This window comes from Mus caroli, unplaced genomic scaffold (genome assembly GCF_978045245.1).
Source record: "Mus caroli unplaced genomic scaffold, Mus_caroli_1 scaffold_17, whole genome shotgun sequence".
NCBI classification, from domain to species: Eukaryota; Metazoa; Chordata; class Mammalia; order Rodentia; family Muridae; genus Mus; species Mus caroli.
In genome coordinates, this window is record NW_028227272.1 from 29,953,707 (window position 1) to 29,971,231 (window position 17,525).

The 17,525-nt window shown below is 40.0% G+C and overlaps 1 protein-coding gene across 9 annotated transcripts in view; it reads left to right on the forward strand.

Annotated features, from left to right (window-relative positions):
- Positions 1-17,525, forward strand: part of Lrch3 (leucine rich repeats and calponin homology domain containing 3) — a 108,875-nt gene that overhangs the window by 41,227 nt on the left and 50,123 nt on the right. For all 9 annotated transcript variants that reach the window (XR_015045695.1, XR_015045697.1, XR_015045696.1 and 6 more), the window contains exons 2-6: positions 717-861; positions 2,478-2,604; positions 5,913-6,018; positions 10,539-10,675; positions 12,852-12,961. Coding sequence is in view for 4 of the 9 variants with exons in the window: in XM_085832185.1 (XP_085688311.1) it covers positions 717-861; positions 2,478-2,604; positions 5,913-6,018; positions 10,539-10,675; positions 12,852-12,961 (625 nt within the window). In the remaining 5 variants the exon portion in view is untranslated. The remainder of the gene's footprint in view (positions 1-716; positions 862-2,477; positions 2,605-5,912; positions 6,019-10,538; positions 10,676-12,851; positions 12,962-17,525) is intronic.

Below are 17,525 nucleotides of genomic sequence, written 5' to 3' on the forward strand. Positions count from 1 at the left end.
TAGAGCTAGAGTTACAGGCAGTTTTGATCTGCCCACTGTGGGTTCTAGGAACCAAACTCTGATGGTCCTTTAGAAAAGCAGCAAGTATTCTTAACTAGTGAGCCATTTCTCTAGCCCCTTAACTACTATTTTTATTGAGGTTCACATTGTGTCATTGGGACCAGAAAGGTTCCTGGGTGTGTTTTAACAAAGAACTGTAACTTTCTTTGGTAAAGAGTTGGGCATGGTTCAGTTGATAAAAAGGTACTTGCTGGCCAGCCCTGACATCCTGATGTCTGGCTCCTTCAGTGGACGGAGAAACCTACTCTGGAGAGCTGTTCTCTCACCCCGACGAACACTTCATGGCCTTCTCTCTCCCCCTCTCCCTCCTTCTCTCTCATACATAGGAAGATGGGTATCTTTGTATCTGATGGCATTTGGAACTTAGTGATGCAGCTTTGATAAAATGAGTGCCAGTGTCTTAGAATGTGTATAACTCATAAAGAATAACAATTTTATTTTTAGTGTGTGTGGAAAGTGAAAAGGAAACATTTTCTAGCAGCTGTGTAACGGTGTGTGTTTAATGGGTTACTCTGCCAGTTAATAAATGTTTCAGTGCTTATATTGAACCAGTTTCCACAATAGGAATTCTGGAGAAATCAAGTAATTATGAAGCATACTAACTTCAGTAAAACAAGTTTCAAAGGATGGTTTTAAGCTTTTATATTTTCTTTCAGACCTGTCACGAAATCGCCTCTCAGAAATCCCTATGGAAGCATGTCACTTTGTTTCTCTGGAAAGTCTTAACCTATACCAGAATTGTATTCGGTATATCCCAGAGGCTGTTCTAAACTTACAAGCTCTGACATTCCTAAATATTAGGTAAGAATGCTATTCTTTTGGAAAAAGTGGTTTTATATGACCTTTAATTTTCTCCTTCCAGTCACTAAAATATTTGTAGTTACTTCTCTGTTCACATCAACAGTTTCTGATATGTTCTTAGGATATAGTAACTTTTCTCCCAAGTCTCTCTTGTTTCTCTGTTTATTTTTAGCTTTGCATAATTAATAGGCTCTACTAGCTGTAAGTTATTTACTTTATCAAGTAAATACTAGGTCTGATGGCCTGGGATACAGCTTAGCTGGTGGAGCATTAGCCTGGTATGCACAAGACACTGGTTCAGCCGGGCAGTGGTGGCGCATGCTTTTAATCCCAACACTCGGGAGGCAGAGGCAGGCGGATTTCTGAGTTCGAGGCCAGCCTGGTCTACAGAGTGAGTTCCAGGACAGCCAGGACTACACAGAGAGACCCTGTCTCGAAAAACCAAAAAAAAAAAAAAAAAAAGACATTGGTTCAGTCCCCAGCAACACACACACACACACTACATTGTTACTTTTATTGTGTGTGTGTGTGCTGTAATGCATGCACAGAGGCAGAGGACAACCTTGTGAATTCAGTTCTCTACTTCTACTTTTGTATGGGTTCCAGGGATTGAATTCAGGTTGCCATATTTATATAGAAAGTACCTTTACCCACTGAGCCATCTCACTGGACCATGGAAATATTTTGGTTCCCAGTTTATATACCTTAAAAACAATCTATCCCTGGGCTGGTGAGATGACTCCGTCGTTGAAAGCATATGCTGCTTTTTCAAGGAGCTTGAGTCCAGTTCCTAGCTTCCCTGTCAGACAGCTCACAACTGCCTGTAATTGCAGCTCCAGGGGAATTTGATGCCCTCTTCTGGCTGCTTTGGGTGCTGCACTCACACCCATAAACCCACTCTGACACTCGTAGACACTTAATTAAAAATAAAAATTAAACCTTAAAACATAAAATTCACTCCTTATATTTAGTTCTAACAGTTTTTAAAATCTCATTAAAAATAACACAAGAGAAATTTTATGTAAATGTTAACTATTTTTCTTAATAAACATATAGCAGTAGATTACATTGGATTATAAAATTTTTAAAGGTCCATGAAATATATTAATCAACAAAAAAGATCTTGAAAATGGGCAGACATGGCTCTGAAAGAATTATTATGGGGTTAAATTTACATGGTAAGGCTGGAGAGATGGCTCAGCAGTTAGGAGCACTGACTATTCTTCCATGAGTTCTTAGTTCAATTCCTAGCACCCACATGGTGACTCACAACCGTCTGTAATGGGATCCGATGCCCGCTTATGGTGTCTGAAGACAGCGGCAGTGTACTCCTATACATAAAATCAATAAAAAATTTTACATGGTAAACTTAATTTCTTTCTATTCTAAAAGAAATGTGCTTGGGTATTTTATATATGTGGTTCTCATGGTTTTTTATAAACAAAGATTCCTGTTATCTGTCTAAATTTAGTCAGGGAATTGATTCAACTGAGAGAACTCAAATCTAGTGTCCTGTTTATTATTCTTTGTTAGACCTAGTCTTGTATCTAAAATGAAACATGGAGATATTTTTCTTCAGTGGCATCTGACCACTCTGTCTCTACTTACTCATTTAGTCGGAATCAACTGTCAACACTGCCAGTCCACTTGTGTAACTTACCACTGAAAGTCTTAATCGCTAGCAATAACAAATTGGTCTCGCTTCCTGAAGAAATTGGACATCTCAGACATTTGACAGAACTTGTAAGTTAACATTTCATTTTTCAATTGTCCAACATGTCTGTAGTCTTCTATAGAATAAAAATAAAATATTAAGGTTGTTTTTAAAGTAATTTTATAGCGTTGGCTTGACAATTTAATTAAGAAAGACTTCAATGTACAAGTCTTAATATCACACAAAATGGGGAAATGTCATTGGTTATTTTCTATCCAGTATTAAATGATTTCTATATTACTAAACTTTTGAGATATAAGTTAATAATGTAATTGAGTTTTCAATTTTTTTTTCTTTTTTGTTTTTTTGAGATAGGGTATTTCTGTGTAGCCCAGGCTGTCCTGAAACTCACTCTGTGGACCAGACTGGCCTCAAACTCAGAAATCTGCCTCCCAAGTGCACCACCACTGCCTGCCTGAGTTTTCAAATTTTTATATCAATATTTTTATGATATTTATTAGCCTTCATAAATGAATGGGCATTCCAAAAGTTACTCTTTGTTTTGTTTTGTTTTTTTTTTTTTTTTGGTATGTTTGTTTTCTTGCCATACCTTTGGAATATGTAGCCAACAATAATTTGTTATTACATATATCCTAAGATACTATTAAACTTCTTCTACTATTGTATACTTGTGAATATACAAGAAACCATGTCTGTTTGTTTGTTTGTTTCAAAACAGGATTGTTCTGTGTAGCTTTTGCTGTCCTGAAACTTTGCTCTGTAAACTAGGCTGGCCTTGAACTCACAGAGATCTGCTTTCCTCTGCCTCCCAAGTGCTAGGCTTAACCCACTACTTCCCTGCCCAAGAAACCATCTCTTAACTCTTTGTTTTAAGTTAGTTTAGGAGTTACACTGTTTATATCCCCACAATTGTGTTATAAGCTGGACTAATATTGTCTGCATTTCATAACTAAGGAAACTAGAACTCATATGACATAATTTGCCAGAGGCTGTGTCACCATAGGATTGGAAATCAGCCTCCTTGGACTAAAGTCTGTTTTGAATTACTTGAAATGATCAAATGCAACTGTGTCCATTGAGATTTAGAAATACGGGCTGGAGAGATGGCTCAGCCGTTAAAGGCTAGGCTCACAACCAAATATATAAGAGATTTAGAAATACAGTTTATTAATAAAGATGGTTATAAACAGAAAAAGAAAGATACAGGGCTGTAGCGATGGCTCAGAGGTTAAGAGCTGCTCTTAACCTGCTCTTTTAAAGGTCCTGAGTTCAATTCCCAGCAACCACATAGTGGCTCACAACCATCTGTAATGGGATCCGATGCCTTTTCCTGGAGTGTCTGACAGCTACATTGTACTCATATACATAAAATAAATCTTTATTTTAAAAGTATAAATCTAGCTAGACAAATTAGATTACTTTGGTAGGAGGACTTTAAATATAACAGGTTATATGTTAAAAATTCACAGACATTAAATCTAGAATTGGGATTTTAGGCTACTATTTTTGTGCTAGCTAGACTGTGGAAATAAAACCCAAATTGTATGTTTTGGGGGCATTCTTTAGAACTTGGTTTGTTAACACGAAGTAGGTATAACTTACACTCTAAGTTCTTTTCTTTATTTTTCCATTTTATTTTATTTATTATATTTATTTTATTTAAATTTTTTCATCATATAGCTTGACCATATTCTTATTTTTTGAAAAAAATGTACTTTATAGCCTTCCCTGCCCTTGAACTCAGTCTTCCTGCCTTAATTTCCCAAATTTTTAGCATCAAATCAATTAAATTTTGTAACTACTTACAGAATCCTAAGTTCTCAGCAGACAGATACACATTTGAGAAACTCCTGTTAGTTTTCTTGAAAAGGTGCTAGTTGATGCCCGCAGTATTCAGGGGACTTTTGACAGAGGAAGGAACTTTAAAGACTCTGGCTTCCCTGATGGTATTCTTACCACATCCTTCTCTCTTTCCTTCCCACCTCCATTTCTGGGTGAGAGTAAATGTCTTTCTATTGACACGGGGGTTTTCTGAGAGATACAACATCAAGTACTAAAATTCTAGCCACACACCCACGTGCTGTGCCTCTTCAACTTCTTTTACTGCCCGTTTTAAATTTGATGCTTGGAGCACTGGACTTCAAAGTCCAATCTTTGATCCTACTTCAGTCATTAATGAATAGGAAAGGTGAAAATTATATTCTTTTCTCTTTTGAAAAAGATAAAGTAATGTTTGGGGCCAGCAAGATGGGTCAACAGCTAATAGTGTTTGCAGCCAAGCCAGACGACCCTGAGGCCAGGTGGTAGAGAGAACCAACCCACAAACTGTCCTCTGATCACTCAGCAATACCCCCTACTTCCTCTCACCCACAAATAAATAATAAGTGAAATCAAAGCCTTCAGGCTGTGTGAGGCCGCCGCAGCTGCATGGTGAGCAGCCTGGCTTGGTAAGTAGTGTTCTTTGCTTTCTCTAGTGTGCTGGGGCTTCTGACTATCCATGCACAGCGCGAGCTCCATTCTGCTGCACATGCTCATGGCTTATAAATCATTCTGGCCGTCTCAGAACCATGGGATTTTTGCAGTTTTCATCTTGGAAGCTGTAGCTAGTCACCCTTTCAAGCCCATTGAGATCAAGCTTTTAAGCAAGCTACCAGCAGGCCTCTGGACCCTGTGTATTAGACTCAGACTAACTGGATACTACCAGCCTGCTTTTCCATAGCTTTTGAGTTGTGTGTGATTTAGTATTTCCCTTTACATGCAGTTGGATAAAAATAGAGTCATTCCTTATACTTTAATTTTATATTTTTGAACAATCTAACTGGCACTTTGGAAAATGGCAGCTTTTCTATGTAATAATTTTTAATCATTTTTTAAATTTTAGCCGGGCGGTGGTGGCGCACGCCTTTAATTCCAGCACTCGGGAGGCAGAGGCAGGTGGATTTCTGAGTTCGAGGCCAGCCTGGTCTACAAAGTGAGTTCCAGGACAGCCAGGGCTACACAGAGGAACCCAGTCTCAAAAAAAAAAAAAAAAAAAAAAATTTTAATTAGAATAGTATAACATAAAATATACTTTTTCTGCTTTACCTTTTACCAACATTTTTATTTAATCTAGTATTCTAGGCTTTCTACTAATATCTTAAGCCATATAATTTTAATTTAAAAAATGTTTATAAGCCTATATAAAATATATAGAATGGATTAAAAAGCCTATAAATTAAAATAAAGAGAGTACAAACTGAGTTATTTTCAGGTACAAGATGATTTCATACACACACACGCACACATACCAGGAAAATTATCTAATCTCATTTTGTAATAGTTTAAAGCAGGTAAGTTTATGATTAAAATAATCTTGCTTTTGTACTCTTTGAAATAGGATGTAAGCTGCAATGAAATTCAAACTGTGCCTTCCCAAATTGGTAATCTGGAAGCCTTGAGAGACTTCAATGTAAGAAGAAATCATCTTCTACGCTTGCCTGAAGGTAAGAAACTATGAAATAATTGTTCTGTTGGTATTTGTTTTTTTATTTTAAAGGTCTCTCAGACTGATGGGCAGAAGCCAAGACTATGTACAAGTTAGAGCCAGTACTTAAGCTCTAATGACTTATTTAGCTAGCACCATCTACTCGATCATGCACTTTAGAAAACTATGAAGATCTGGGCTCCTGGCATGGGCCTGTTATCCCAGCTACTCAAGAGATTATTAAGCAAGGCAGGAGGATCACCATACAGGCCGGCTGCGTAACCCTGTCTGAAGGTCAGAGTTACAGAGAGGGGAGTCATGAGACTGAAGCCAGCATGGGCAACACATCAAGACCCTGCCTGTCTTCAGAGAGAGACAAGAGGGAGACAGACAAAGACAAAAGAGGGAGAGGCCATGTACTTCAGTGGTGCAGCGCTTGGCTAGCAGTCAAGCCTGGAGGTTCAATCCTCAACACCGGCAAAACAACAAAACCTTGAGAGAAAAATGTTGGTAACCCTTGCTCAGTGATTCCATTTTCCATCCTCTTGACTCCTGAGCTATGCAGTTGATCCTTCATGGCAGTGTCGGTGTGAATTTAACCAGGCACAACGGTGGGGAGAAGTGTAGTGTGCTTGATGAAGGGGTGTCTGGTGTGATGCCTTAGTCCGCTTTATAAATGCGCTGTGGAAATTAAGTAGGATCGGTGGAGTTGGAGTTGAACGTAATTTTATCCCTCCCTGGAAACGTTCCGTCTGCTGAAGCGTGTGAAGGTGGTTCACAGTAACAATCGAAGCGAGTCTGCAGGCGAAGACAGGCTGTCCATCATGTGGATTTGAGTGGCAGGATGATTAGACAAATTGTAATGCATCAAGTGTTCACAAAGGAAAGACTGAAAATGTTGGTGATTTAGCTCAGTGGTAGAGCGCTTGCCTAGCAAGCACAAGGCCTTGGGTTCGGTCCCCAGCTCTGGAAAAAAAAAAAAAAGACAAAACAACAAAAAGAAAATGAGAACCATTTTAATTAAATGCAAACTATATTAATATAGTTTAGTAATATAAAATTTCTTACATAAATGAGCTTCCATGTGTAAGAATCACCAGGAGCCGATCATTGCGGTTGCATGTGACAGGCACATGACAGTTCGTTTATATAAGAAAATTTCCAAAATAAAAATCACCATAAAAAAAATAGGAAGAGTCTTGTATGATGGCATAGGCCGTACTTCAGCACTGGCAGGGTGGACTGGAGTGAGTATGAGGCCTGCTTCACTAGAGAGACCGTGTCCCGAAGTAAACAAAGAAGGAAACACAACAGCAGCATCTCCATAACAAAGCTCTAGGTTCTATAAGCCGTGACAGAGTTTATAATAAATGTTAAATAATGATGCTTTTGCTTTTACTGCAAAATCCAATCGTTTGTCTCTCTTTAGCCCTCACCTTCCTTACCCTCTAGCCCTCCACTCTTTCCCTTCCCCCTTCTCTCCACTCCACGTGGCCATGGCCGGCCTCTCCCTCTTTCTACCTTCTCTCCTTTCTCCCTGCCTTTCTACAATAAAGCTCTAAACCACCCCCCCCCCAAAAAAAAACCAAAACAACCGTCTATTCCAGTTTGATGGCGTGAAATGATTAGTTGTAACCTACGTCTGACACATTAGAACAGGCTTTCCTCGGTTCCCCTCTGTACACGCACCATCACTCAAGATGGCGCCCCCATGCTGTCACAGAACTTGTCTGGTAGCCTTCACACCCACCCAGTTGCCTGCAGGCCTTTCCTCCATTGCCTCTTGGTATTTACCATCAACTCAGGATGGGAAAGCAGGAATGATGAGCATTGTCTTAATAATCCCACACTTTCATTTCTCTGCCTCCCCCGCCCTCCCTCCTACCTCGATCCCAACATTCAAGTTTCAGTGGAGTGTAGCCTAGGGACTGAAAACTGAGCAGGAGCCTCGTGCACAGTAGGCAGGTTGCTATTGCTAAGCTGCGCTCCCATCCCAATTTTTCTTATTTTATTTGCATTCGAAACAGTTCACCTTGCTTTGGCTATCCTGAAATTTTCAGTCCCATGTCTCAACTCCTGAGTGGCTGGGATTACACCCACCAACCCACTTACAGTGCCAGGTCTGACACTCTCTCTAGGGCCATGCCTTTAATCAGGGCCTAGTCACCATCCTCAAGGCTTGCTCATGGCATAGGGTGAAATATTGATGAAAATATTGAAGTTTGGGCTTCGGTATGTGTGTGTTTGGGTTTTTTCCCCCTGATAGTGTAGCCTAGGCTAGCCTCAGTTTCATATCACTCCGGCTTCTGCCTTTTGAGTGCTGGGATAGTGCCACCATGCCTGGCAACATGGAGGTTTTGATGACAAGTACATTGTAATAATTATCTAATTTTTCTCTATTATAAACCGTTTTAAATATGAATTACAGTTTTAGATGTTTAATTGCATGGTTTGTAATCAGCGTGTTAACTAGCCTGAGATGGCAAGAAGTTTATTTGAACATTAACTAGTAATCTATGACATTGCATTTTTAGTTAGTGATGTATCTTTTGTTCCATAACCATTCTCATTTTTAATTAATTTTCAGTAAATATCACTGAGAGATATTTAAAAGCTCAGAGTAATTGTTAATATTTTTTCCTCATGCGATCTCCACCCCCACCCCATTTCCAATATTTAGTTTTCAGTGGGCAGGAGCACTTTTATTAGGTTTGTTGGCTATGTCCTCTAGTATCTCTTGACTGTTTTAAAATGGTGGTTTGGGAAGGAAAGTGTTTGTGTGTGTATGTGGAGGGGCTGGAGGCATAGTCTTGCTATATAGTTGTGGCTAGCCTGGAACTCACACTGTAATAGCCCAGGCTTCTGGCGGTTCTCCTGCCTTAGCCTCCTGAGTGTGTTCACAGGTGCTGCACCTAGCTGACTTGGGGTTGAGACCTGGTAGCTGAAAGTATGGCCAGCCATTTCATGGAAGACTTGAAGAGCTTGCCTCTTTTCCTGCTCACTAACTACTGTAATGTGGGCTAACTCTGCATGCTGGTTACATGAGGCCTCTTCAGACTGTGGTCTTGACATCATTGTTTCGCCTCTCCCCCATCTTACATTTATTTATTTATTTATTTACTTATTTGGGTCTGTGTGCATGTGCCACCATGCAGTACGTGGTCAGACAACAACTTTTGTCTTCCTTCTTCCGTGTAGAAGGGTTAACCCCTTCAGACTCCGCAGCCAGCACCTTTTTTCTGCTGAGTTTTTATCTACTGAGTCCTTTTTTCCTTTGAAGAAGGCAAGTCTCCCTGTGCTCCCTGTATAGCCCTGGCTGTCCTGGAGCTCTCTGTGTAAACAGGGCTGGTATCAAACTCAGGGATCCACCAGCTTCTGCCTCCCAAGTGTTCCCAAGTCCTCCCATGTGCCACCACGCCTGCTTACTGAGTCATCTTGCTGGCCCTCCTCCCTCTTTTTGATAATTGCTTTTCTGGTTTTTGTGTTTCATTTTTAAAACTGAATATTGTGACTAAATCTTGGATTCTTTGATTTTTCTTATTATTCCTTTCTGAACCATTTTGTGTTACTCTAGAGTAAAATAATTCAAACATTTCTTGAATTTTTTAATTTCTGAAATGCATTCGGAATTTCAGTTTCTACCATTATAAAATGCTTGCTATGTATGAGTTTTTAGAAAAAATTCTGTTTTAGTGACTGCATATCATATGGTTTTTCAAGCTTCCTTCTGTTCCTGTGTACTCACTTGTTCTTTCTTTTTCTTTTATTGGTTAGCTCCTTTCTGTTGTTGTCTTACATGCTGACGGAGACTTCTCAGTGTCTGGGTCCTGTACAATTTGCATACAGCATCCCAGAAGTTTTGAGTACATTGGGCAGAACTTGTTGAAGGGTAATTAAGCAAGAGGCTAATTAAGCATTTTACTGAGGGAAGCGCCATGTTGGTATCTAAAGACCTTTTACATGAGACTGTGTAGTTTCTTCAAAGAAACATGTGTCTGGTATCTCTTGTTTACGGTTGTGTGCATTTCTGATTGCTGGCCTCAGGAGTGGGCTGAGGCAGGCAGGTGGAAAAGGTGGAGTTGCCAGGTCTTTATGTTTGCATCCTCCGTCTCCAACTGTTGACATGGCCTCACTCCCTACGTCCAGAGCCTGTCGGGATGATTTCAGTAGAGGATAACTTTCTGGTTCCTGTGGTGTGACTGTGAGTGCCCATCTGAGTGATTTGGAACTGTGGACACAGGCATCTTCTGTGTAACTTTAGCTGCTTATAAAGACTCCAAGTATCCTCCTCTTATTTACATATTTTTAATGGTATCTAATTTCTGAGAGCTAAGTAATCCTGGGAACAGGGAAAGAGTCAAACTGCTTGGTTTTTGGTAGTATTGCTGTCTCTAAGCAATCAGATTTTATTTAATACTTTGTTAGTTCCTAAGAATAAAGGTAAATGATTTTTCATATTCACCACATTTAACTGGAATCATGTGTAAAAACTCATTTCACAATATCAGTGATTGTTCCTTCCACTGTACCTCCATGCAGAGCTGGCAGAGGTGCCTTTGATACGGCTCGACTTCTCGTGCAATAAAATCACAGTGATCCCTGTTTGTTACCGGAACCTCCGGCACCTCCAGGTGATCACCTTGGACAACAACCCGCTTCAGTCGCCCCCTGCACAGGTAAGTCTGCCGAAGGCAGCTTCTGCTGGAAAGCTAAAGGAAATTCTCTGTGTAGGCTCTGTGTCTGTCTTGCCATTCACCAATACCACTGCTGCTGCCGCCACCACACACTCCCTTAATACAGGGATGGAAGAGAGATTTTGACGTTTCCAAAAGCATTTTCCTTTCATTACTTCGGTGTGTCTGCGTGTGTGTTTGTCTCTATGTGCACCAAAGGTTGCCGATAGGTGTCTTCCTCTGCCTCACTCTTGTTTGTTTGTTTGCTTTTGGAGACGGCACTCCAAGACCACTGCACTCTCACTGATCTCTCACTGAACTTGGAGTTCAGCGACTCAGCTAGCCTGAGCAGCCAGCAAGCCTGAGATCCTCCCGAGTCCACCTCCCCAGTGTCTGCTGCGTGTCTGTGGGTCCTGAAGACCCAAGCACAGGTCCTCATGCTCGCACAAGCCAGCCACTTCGCTGACTGTGCTCTCTCTTTCTCCCCAGTCCTTAAGCACTTTAAGTTGAATTTCTCAAAAGTTTGTTTTCTGGCCAGGTGGTGGTGGCTCTTGGAGGCAGAGCAAGTAGATTTCTAGTTCCAAGACAACCAGGGCTGTACAGAGAAACTCTGGCTTGGAAAACAACAATAACAAAAGCAAAACAACAACAATAAAGAAGCTAGTTTTCTAATAAGATTTGAGTTCATTTTTTTTTTGTATTTTTCTCCTATTAAAGCTTGAGTTGGGGAACATAAATGGCCTAGACCACAGCCTTCCCAACTGAAAGTTACCCATGCATTCGTGTCGCCCTTGTTTCTGTGCTCCCTCTTCCCTGTAGTGCTGAGCTCCTCAGTTAACCAGGTGGCTCACTTGTCTGTGAGTAACTGAAATAAAACTAGTAACTCAGAGGCAGATTAGATCCTGAAAGCCATAAAATATTTGCCACTCCCATAATTTTCACTTTGAACATTCTTAAAAGTTATTTTTTCCATCGAATCTGTGCACATGTGCTCTGACATGTGGAATTCAGAGGTTCTCTACCTTTATATGGGTTCCAGGGAACCCTCACTGTGTAGGCTTATGATGGTCTTTATAAAGTCTGTAAAAGTACTTCATAGCTACACCAAGGTTTCGTATTAGTCAGTTGTTAATCAATGACTAAATACTTGAGAGAAAGTAAGTTAAAAGAAGTAAGTAAGGCTCCTGGTTTCAGAGGTTTCAGCCATTGAGCTCCATTGCTACGGACCAGTGGTGAGCCATGGTACCATGGCAACAGGAGCATATGTTAGAGGAGGCAGCTCACTTCACAGCAGCCACGGAACAGAGGCAGGCAGGAGGGCTTCAGGGAATAGATACCCTCTTCAGAGGCTGCCCAGTGCTGTCTTCCTGCAGCCAAGCGCAGGATCCTGACGGGCCCTATAGCCATGAAGTAAGTCAGTCTGTATCATTCATTGATTACTTTAGAGCCCACTTGAGCCAGTCACTGCTTAGAAGACGGCTGACAACTAAGCTTTAACACATACGCATTTTAGTCTCAAAATTATAAAGCATTTCATCAGCCTAAAGAATTTGTTTGACTCATGAGACAGGATACATCAAAAATTGTATGTATTTAAATTTCACCATTTTATCATTGCTAGTTCTTTCCTACAGAGATCAGCATGTAAAATGTAATTGTACATGATTAATACCTAGAGAGAAAGCTTGGCTGTGTACAACTAACCAGTGTGTGTTTAATAGAGATGTCTTAAAAATCCAAGTTATGTTATACCAAAAACTAACTATGATAGAGAGGGAGGGAGGGAGGGGAGGGAGGGAGGGAGGGAGGGAGGGAGGGAGGGAGGGAGGGAGGGAGAGAGAGAGAGAGAGAGAGAGAGAGAGAGAGAGAGAGAGAGAGAGAGAGAACATCTCGGGGGCTGGAGAGGTGGTTCATCAGTTAAGAACACTGACTGTTTTTCCAGGGGACCTAGTCCCACTAGTGACCCAGCATCCAAAGAGCTGCTTACAACTGTTTGGAACTCTAGTTCAAGGGGATCTAATATTCTCTTCTGGCCTCTGTGGGTACCAGGCATGCACATGGTACACAGACATGCATGCTAGCAAAACAGCCATACACATGAGATAATAGCAATATTTTTCAAAAGAACACCTGTATTTCGGATGAATAGTAATTTGGCTGCATTTGTCATTTTATTTAGATATGTATAAAAGGCAAAATCCATATATTTAAATACCTGAACATACAAGCTTGTAAGATTGCTCCAGATCTGCCAGATTATGAACGGAGACCCTTGGGATTTGGATCCTGGTAAGTATGTTTTATTCTTGTGTCATAGTACATCACAGAAAAAAAATAATCAAGTAAATTTTATTCTTAAATTGCCTAGCCTCAGAATGCTTATATCAAATATGAATTGGTTATATAGATCCCACAAAGTGTAGTCAAAGTCAGTCTCTTGCAACTGTGCACTATTAACATTGTAGCCCAGGCAGCTCTTTGTCAGGAGAGGCTGTTCCTGTTTGTGTATGCTCAGCATCCTGGCCCTGATGTTCCCTATTTCGTGGATAGTTAGTAACATCCTGACCTCTACCTCCTAGAAACCAAAAACTCAGTGAAATGTTTCCAGAGAGCCAAATATTGCCACTATCCCTGGCAGGCCCCCAGTTGAAGTTGAGTGGTTTGAATGGCTTGAACGCTAACGTTAGCTCTGCCACTGAAGAGATTTCTGACTTGTAGCAGGTCACCTGGACATTTGCTTCATCTCCCTTTATAAGTGTAAAGAGGGGTTGGCTTTGCTGCATGATGACAGTACTTCAGGATCTTCTAGTCTACGACTCCCTTAGTGTCATCGCACATGCTGTGTAAGATCATCTGTCTACTTGGCACTCCCAATTGTGTGGAACAGTCTTAAGTGTAGGAATTCAATTGAAAAGTCTTCCAGAAGTTGAGATAGCTATCCCAGTAAAGATGCTGTGATGGTCCTGACTTCACTCAGGAGAGAACTTCCCAGGCCTTGGTTTGGAGCCTCTCAGATTTTGCTGAGACCACAGTTCAGATGAACTTGCTTTGCAATTTTCTAGACTAAACTAGATCAACAAATGACTGTGTGATTTCTAAAAGCAGATATAGCCAGGCATTGGTATGGTATATTAAATATGTATCATGTTCAGAAAAGACAATTTAATATAACTTTAAGGCTTTATTAGAAATTATTAAAATGAAAGATTTCTGCTTTCCTCCATGTAAAATCATCAGGAAGACCTTTGTGACATTCCAGGGTGCTTAGTCTGGCTATTAGGTTGAAGACTTGGACACTGAAGGATATTTGAACAACAGCTCTAACCTCGTTGCTTAAACATAGGCTAATACTGCAGAGAGACCAACAGTCACACTAAGCGTACCTTCCAAGAGCACGCTCAGTTCAGTGTTCATCTCTAGGAGGACTGGCACAGGGAAAGGATGCTAAGGGTGTGGCAGGTGAGCTGTGGCCAGGTGGCAGAGGTTGAGTGCAGTCTTGTGCCATGGGTAGGCCACTTGGAGGAGGAGGATGCTGGCAGTGAAGAATATGAAAGAGTTTTCATTTCACCATCTGTTTTCTCTCTCTGGTAACTTTTTCTCCTAACTCAGTTAATTGCTTTTGATATGGAAATAAATGTTTGTTAGGTGTGAACGAAAGCCTTGATTTTCCTATTTTAAGTTTTCATTAAAGGTATTTTATGTGGTATTCTAACAAGACTTAACAACAAATCAAAGTTGGCTTTTCTTTCGCATATACACAATTGATTTTCTGTTGGAGTTGGTGGTCCTTGGAAGGAAAGCCTCTCTCTCCTGAAATAGCAGAGTAGGAGCATGGAGTTGCTACTGCTGCTGTTGAGGTTGGAGCTTGAGCCGGCTAGTGATGGTGGGTGCAGGGGTGTATTTGAAGAGACGGTAATGAATGGTGTGCTTTGATTGAGAGCTAAGTTACTATTTGCAGGACCTATTTCTCTGTGACCTGTTCCTTAATTCTAACTTATTTTTGTAAATACTGTAGTATGTACAATATTTTAAATACATAAAATATTAGTTAAATTACATGGCAAAAGACTTGAGTCTATATTTGCTAACAGATAAATTAATAAATTAATGGAAAAAAATGTCCTTTCAGGATTCCAAGTAAATGGGAAACCTAAATAGCATAAAGATGTCATTTCTCTCCAAAGGAGTCAGAAGTGATGAAGTGATGCGTTGCAGTCTCTGTCATACTCTCTGGTTATGTCAGTCATAATAACTAGGCTGATTTCTAGATTTTCTATTTTTTTCAGAGGCAAACTGTTGTTTCAGTCATACTAGAAATTTTAATTTGTTACATATATGTCTATATAGCTGGCCCTTTGTTTCCATGGAGTCAATCAATGTGGATGGAAAGTATTCAGGGGGAAAAAAAGATGCACCTGTGCTAAACATTTACACTTTTTTCTCATCATTATTCACTAAAGAATGTAGCATAGCAAGTCATTCCATGCCCTGCATATTACATTAGGCAATGATTTAGAGATGATAATGTACATGGGCAGAATCATCAGTGTTGGTGACATGTGTCTGTATTTCACCCCCTTTGCCCCATCAGAAGGCTTAAGCAGGAGGATGTCTTGAACCCAGGAATTTACACACATAGATAATCTTTTCTCAAACAAACCCTGCTGGGTAGGGTAGTACGTTCTTGTAATCCTAGCATGTGGGAAGATTAGCCTCAGCAAACAGGGAGTTCAAGGCCAACCTAGGCTACATAAGACCCTTTCTTAGCAGCAACAACAAAAATACATAGATGATGTCCATAGACTTTGATGTCTTTGATATCTTACATGGCATCATTTCAGTCTCCCTGGATTTGGGTATCTGAAGAATTCTGGAACTAGTCCCTTGTTAATACTGAAGGGAGACTTTATATGTAATATTTCATTTCACTTTTCAAGTACCAGGGAATAAATTGTATCTTCCTATTTTTCTTTCAGAGGAACAGATTAATAAAATTGTGTTATAGTTATTGACTATTCATTCAACGAGTAGGCATGGAGTCAGAGACTCTTGGTTTTGAGTTTCTGTCTTCTTAGGGTACTAAGCTGTTTAATCTCTCTGAGCTTCCATTTTCAGTATGATCTTTGTATCGTTTATTACTCTAGCAATATAGTTCTAGATATCAAATATCCTGAATCTGAAAGTTCCTTAAGTGACCATAAAAAATCTATGTTAAGTATTAGGCATGTTAATCAGGCTAGGATTGGTTGAGCTAGATAGAGTCCAGGCCTCCTACAGAGTCCCTTAACTCTTGGAACATGCAGGACAAACAACACATGCTTAGATTTCAGTTCTTAGAGTTACACATCTTTGATCTTGTTTCTTATTTTGTTTATTTGTTTGCTTTTTTTTGAAGATTTATTTATTTTAGGTATGTGCACTGTAGTTATCTACAGACACACCAGGAGAGGGCATCAGATCCCATATACAGATGGTTGTGAGCCACCATGTGGTTGCTGAGAATTAAACTTAGGACCTCTAGAAGAGTAGTCAGTGCTCTTAACTGCTAAACCATCTCTCCAGCCCCTGATTTTGTTTGTTTGAGACAGCATCTCACTATATAACCATGGCTGGCCTGGAACTTGCTATGTAGACCAAGCCAACCTTAAACTCAAATCTACCTGCCTTTGTCTCTTGAGTGCTGGAATTAAAAGTATGCACCATCTTGCCTAGCCAGATTTACCCATCTTAATGTTTGTGTATAATTTTTTTAAATGACCTACAAGTTTAGCATATAGTGCTTACCTTAATCCCTGCATTTGGACACAGGCAGAAGGATCCTGAGCCTGATACCGAACAAGACCCTGTCGTTAACTACTAAAAGGCATGGGGGTAGTGGCCAAAGTACATGATATAATTAATTGTATGAAAATGTCTTTATAAAATGCATCAATATGTGAAATAGTATGTGCCAATAAAAATTTATGTTTAATTAAAAAAAAAGACAATACTACCACAAAATCCAGTACCCACAGAAACTCCCAGAAATGAATTTATAAAAATTACAAATTTTTACTAGTTTCCAGATACAAGTGTTCCCATCTCACTTGGTGAGTTGCACTCATCACCTTTGCTTTGTTTTGTGGCACTGTGGTTTTCATTAGTGAGATACAGAGACTCAAGACAGGGTTTCTCTGTGTGGCTCTGGCTGTCCTGGAACTCACTCTATAAACCAGGCTGGCATCAAACTCAGAGAACCTCTTGCTCTGCCTCCAGAGCGCTGGCATTAAGGGTGTGCCCTACCACTGCCTAGCTGAGGCCTGGTTTTTGATAAGATAATTTTAAGCAACTTTATGTTATTGACTAAACATATTTATCTCTGTTGAGGTGAGTACAAACCCAAACTAAGGAAACACTAAGCTACTGGTAAGAGAAATCCACCCAGCTCGTACTGATAGAGTAATTATAATCTTAGCGTCCAGGAGGGTCATGAGTTCAAGGTCACCCCTAGACCGCAGCATGAGCCTCTGGAGTCAAAACAGAAAGACCTACCTCTCTAACTCCACCCACTGAATTAATTTTGTTCAATAAACACTGATCTTTTAAAAGCAAGGGATCATCCTTTATTCATACTTAATATTCCTTTTTTCTTTTTTCTTTTCTTTTTTTTTGTAGAACATGATTTTAATGTTTTCAAGTGTTGAAAATCAGCAAACAGAATAGTTATCTTAAGATATACTTCATTGGTATGTCTTCCTTTTCATTTCTGATTCTGTTAATTTGGATGTGGTCTCTGTTAGTCTGGCTAAGGGTTTATCTATCTTGTTGGTTTTCTCAAAGAACCAGCTCCTGGTTTTGTTGATTCTTTGTATAG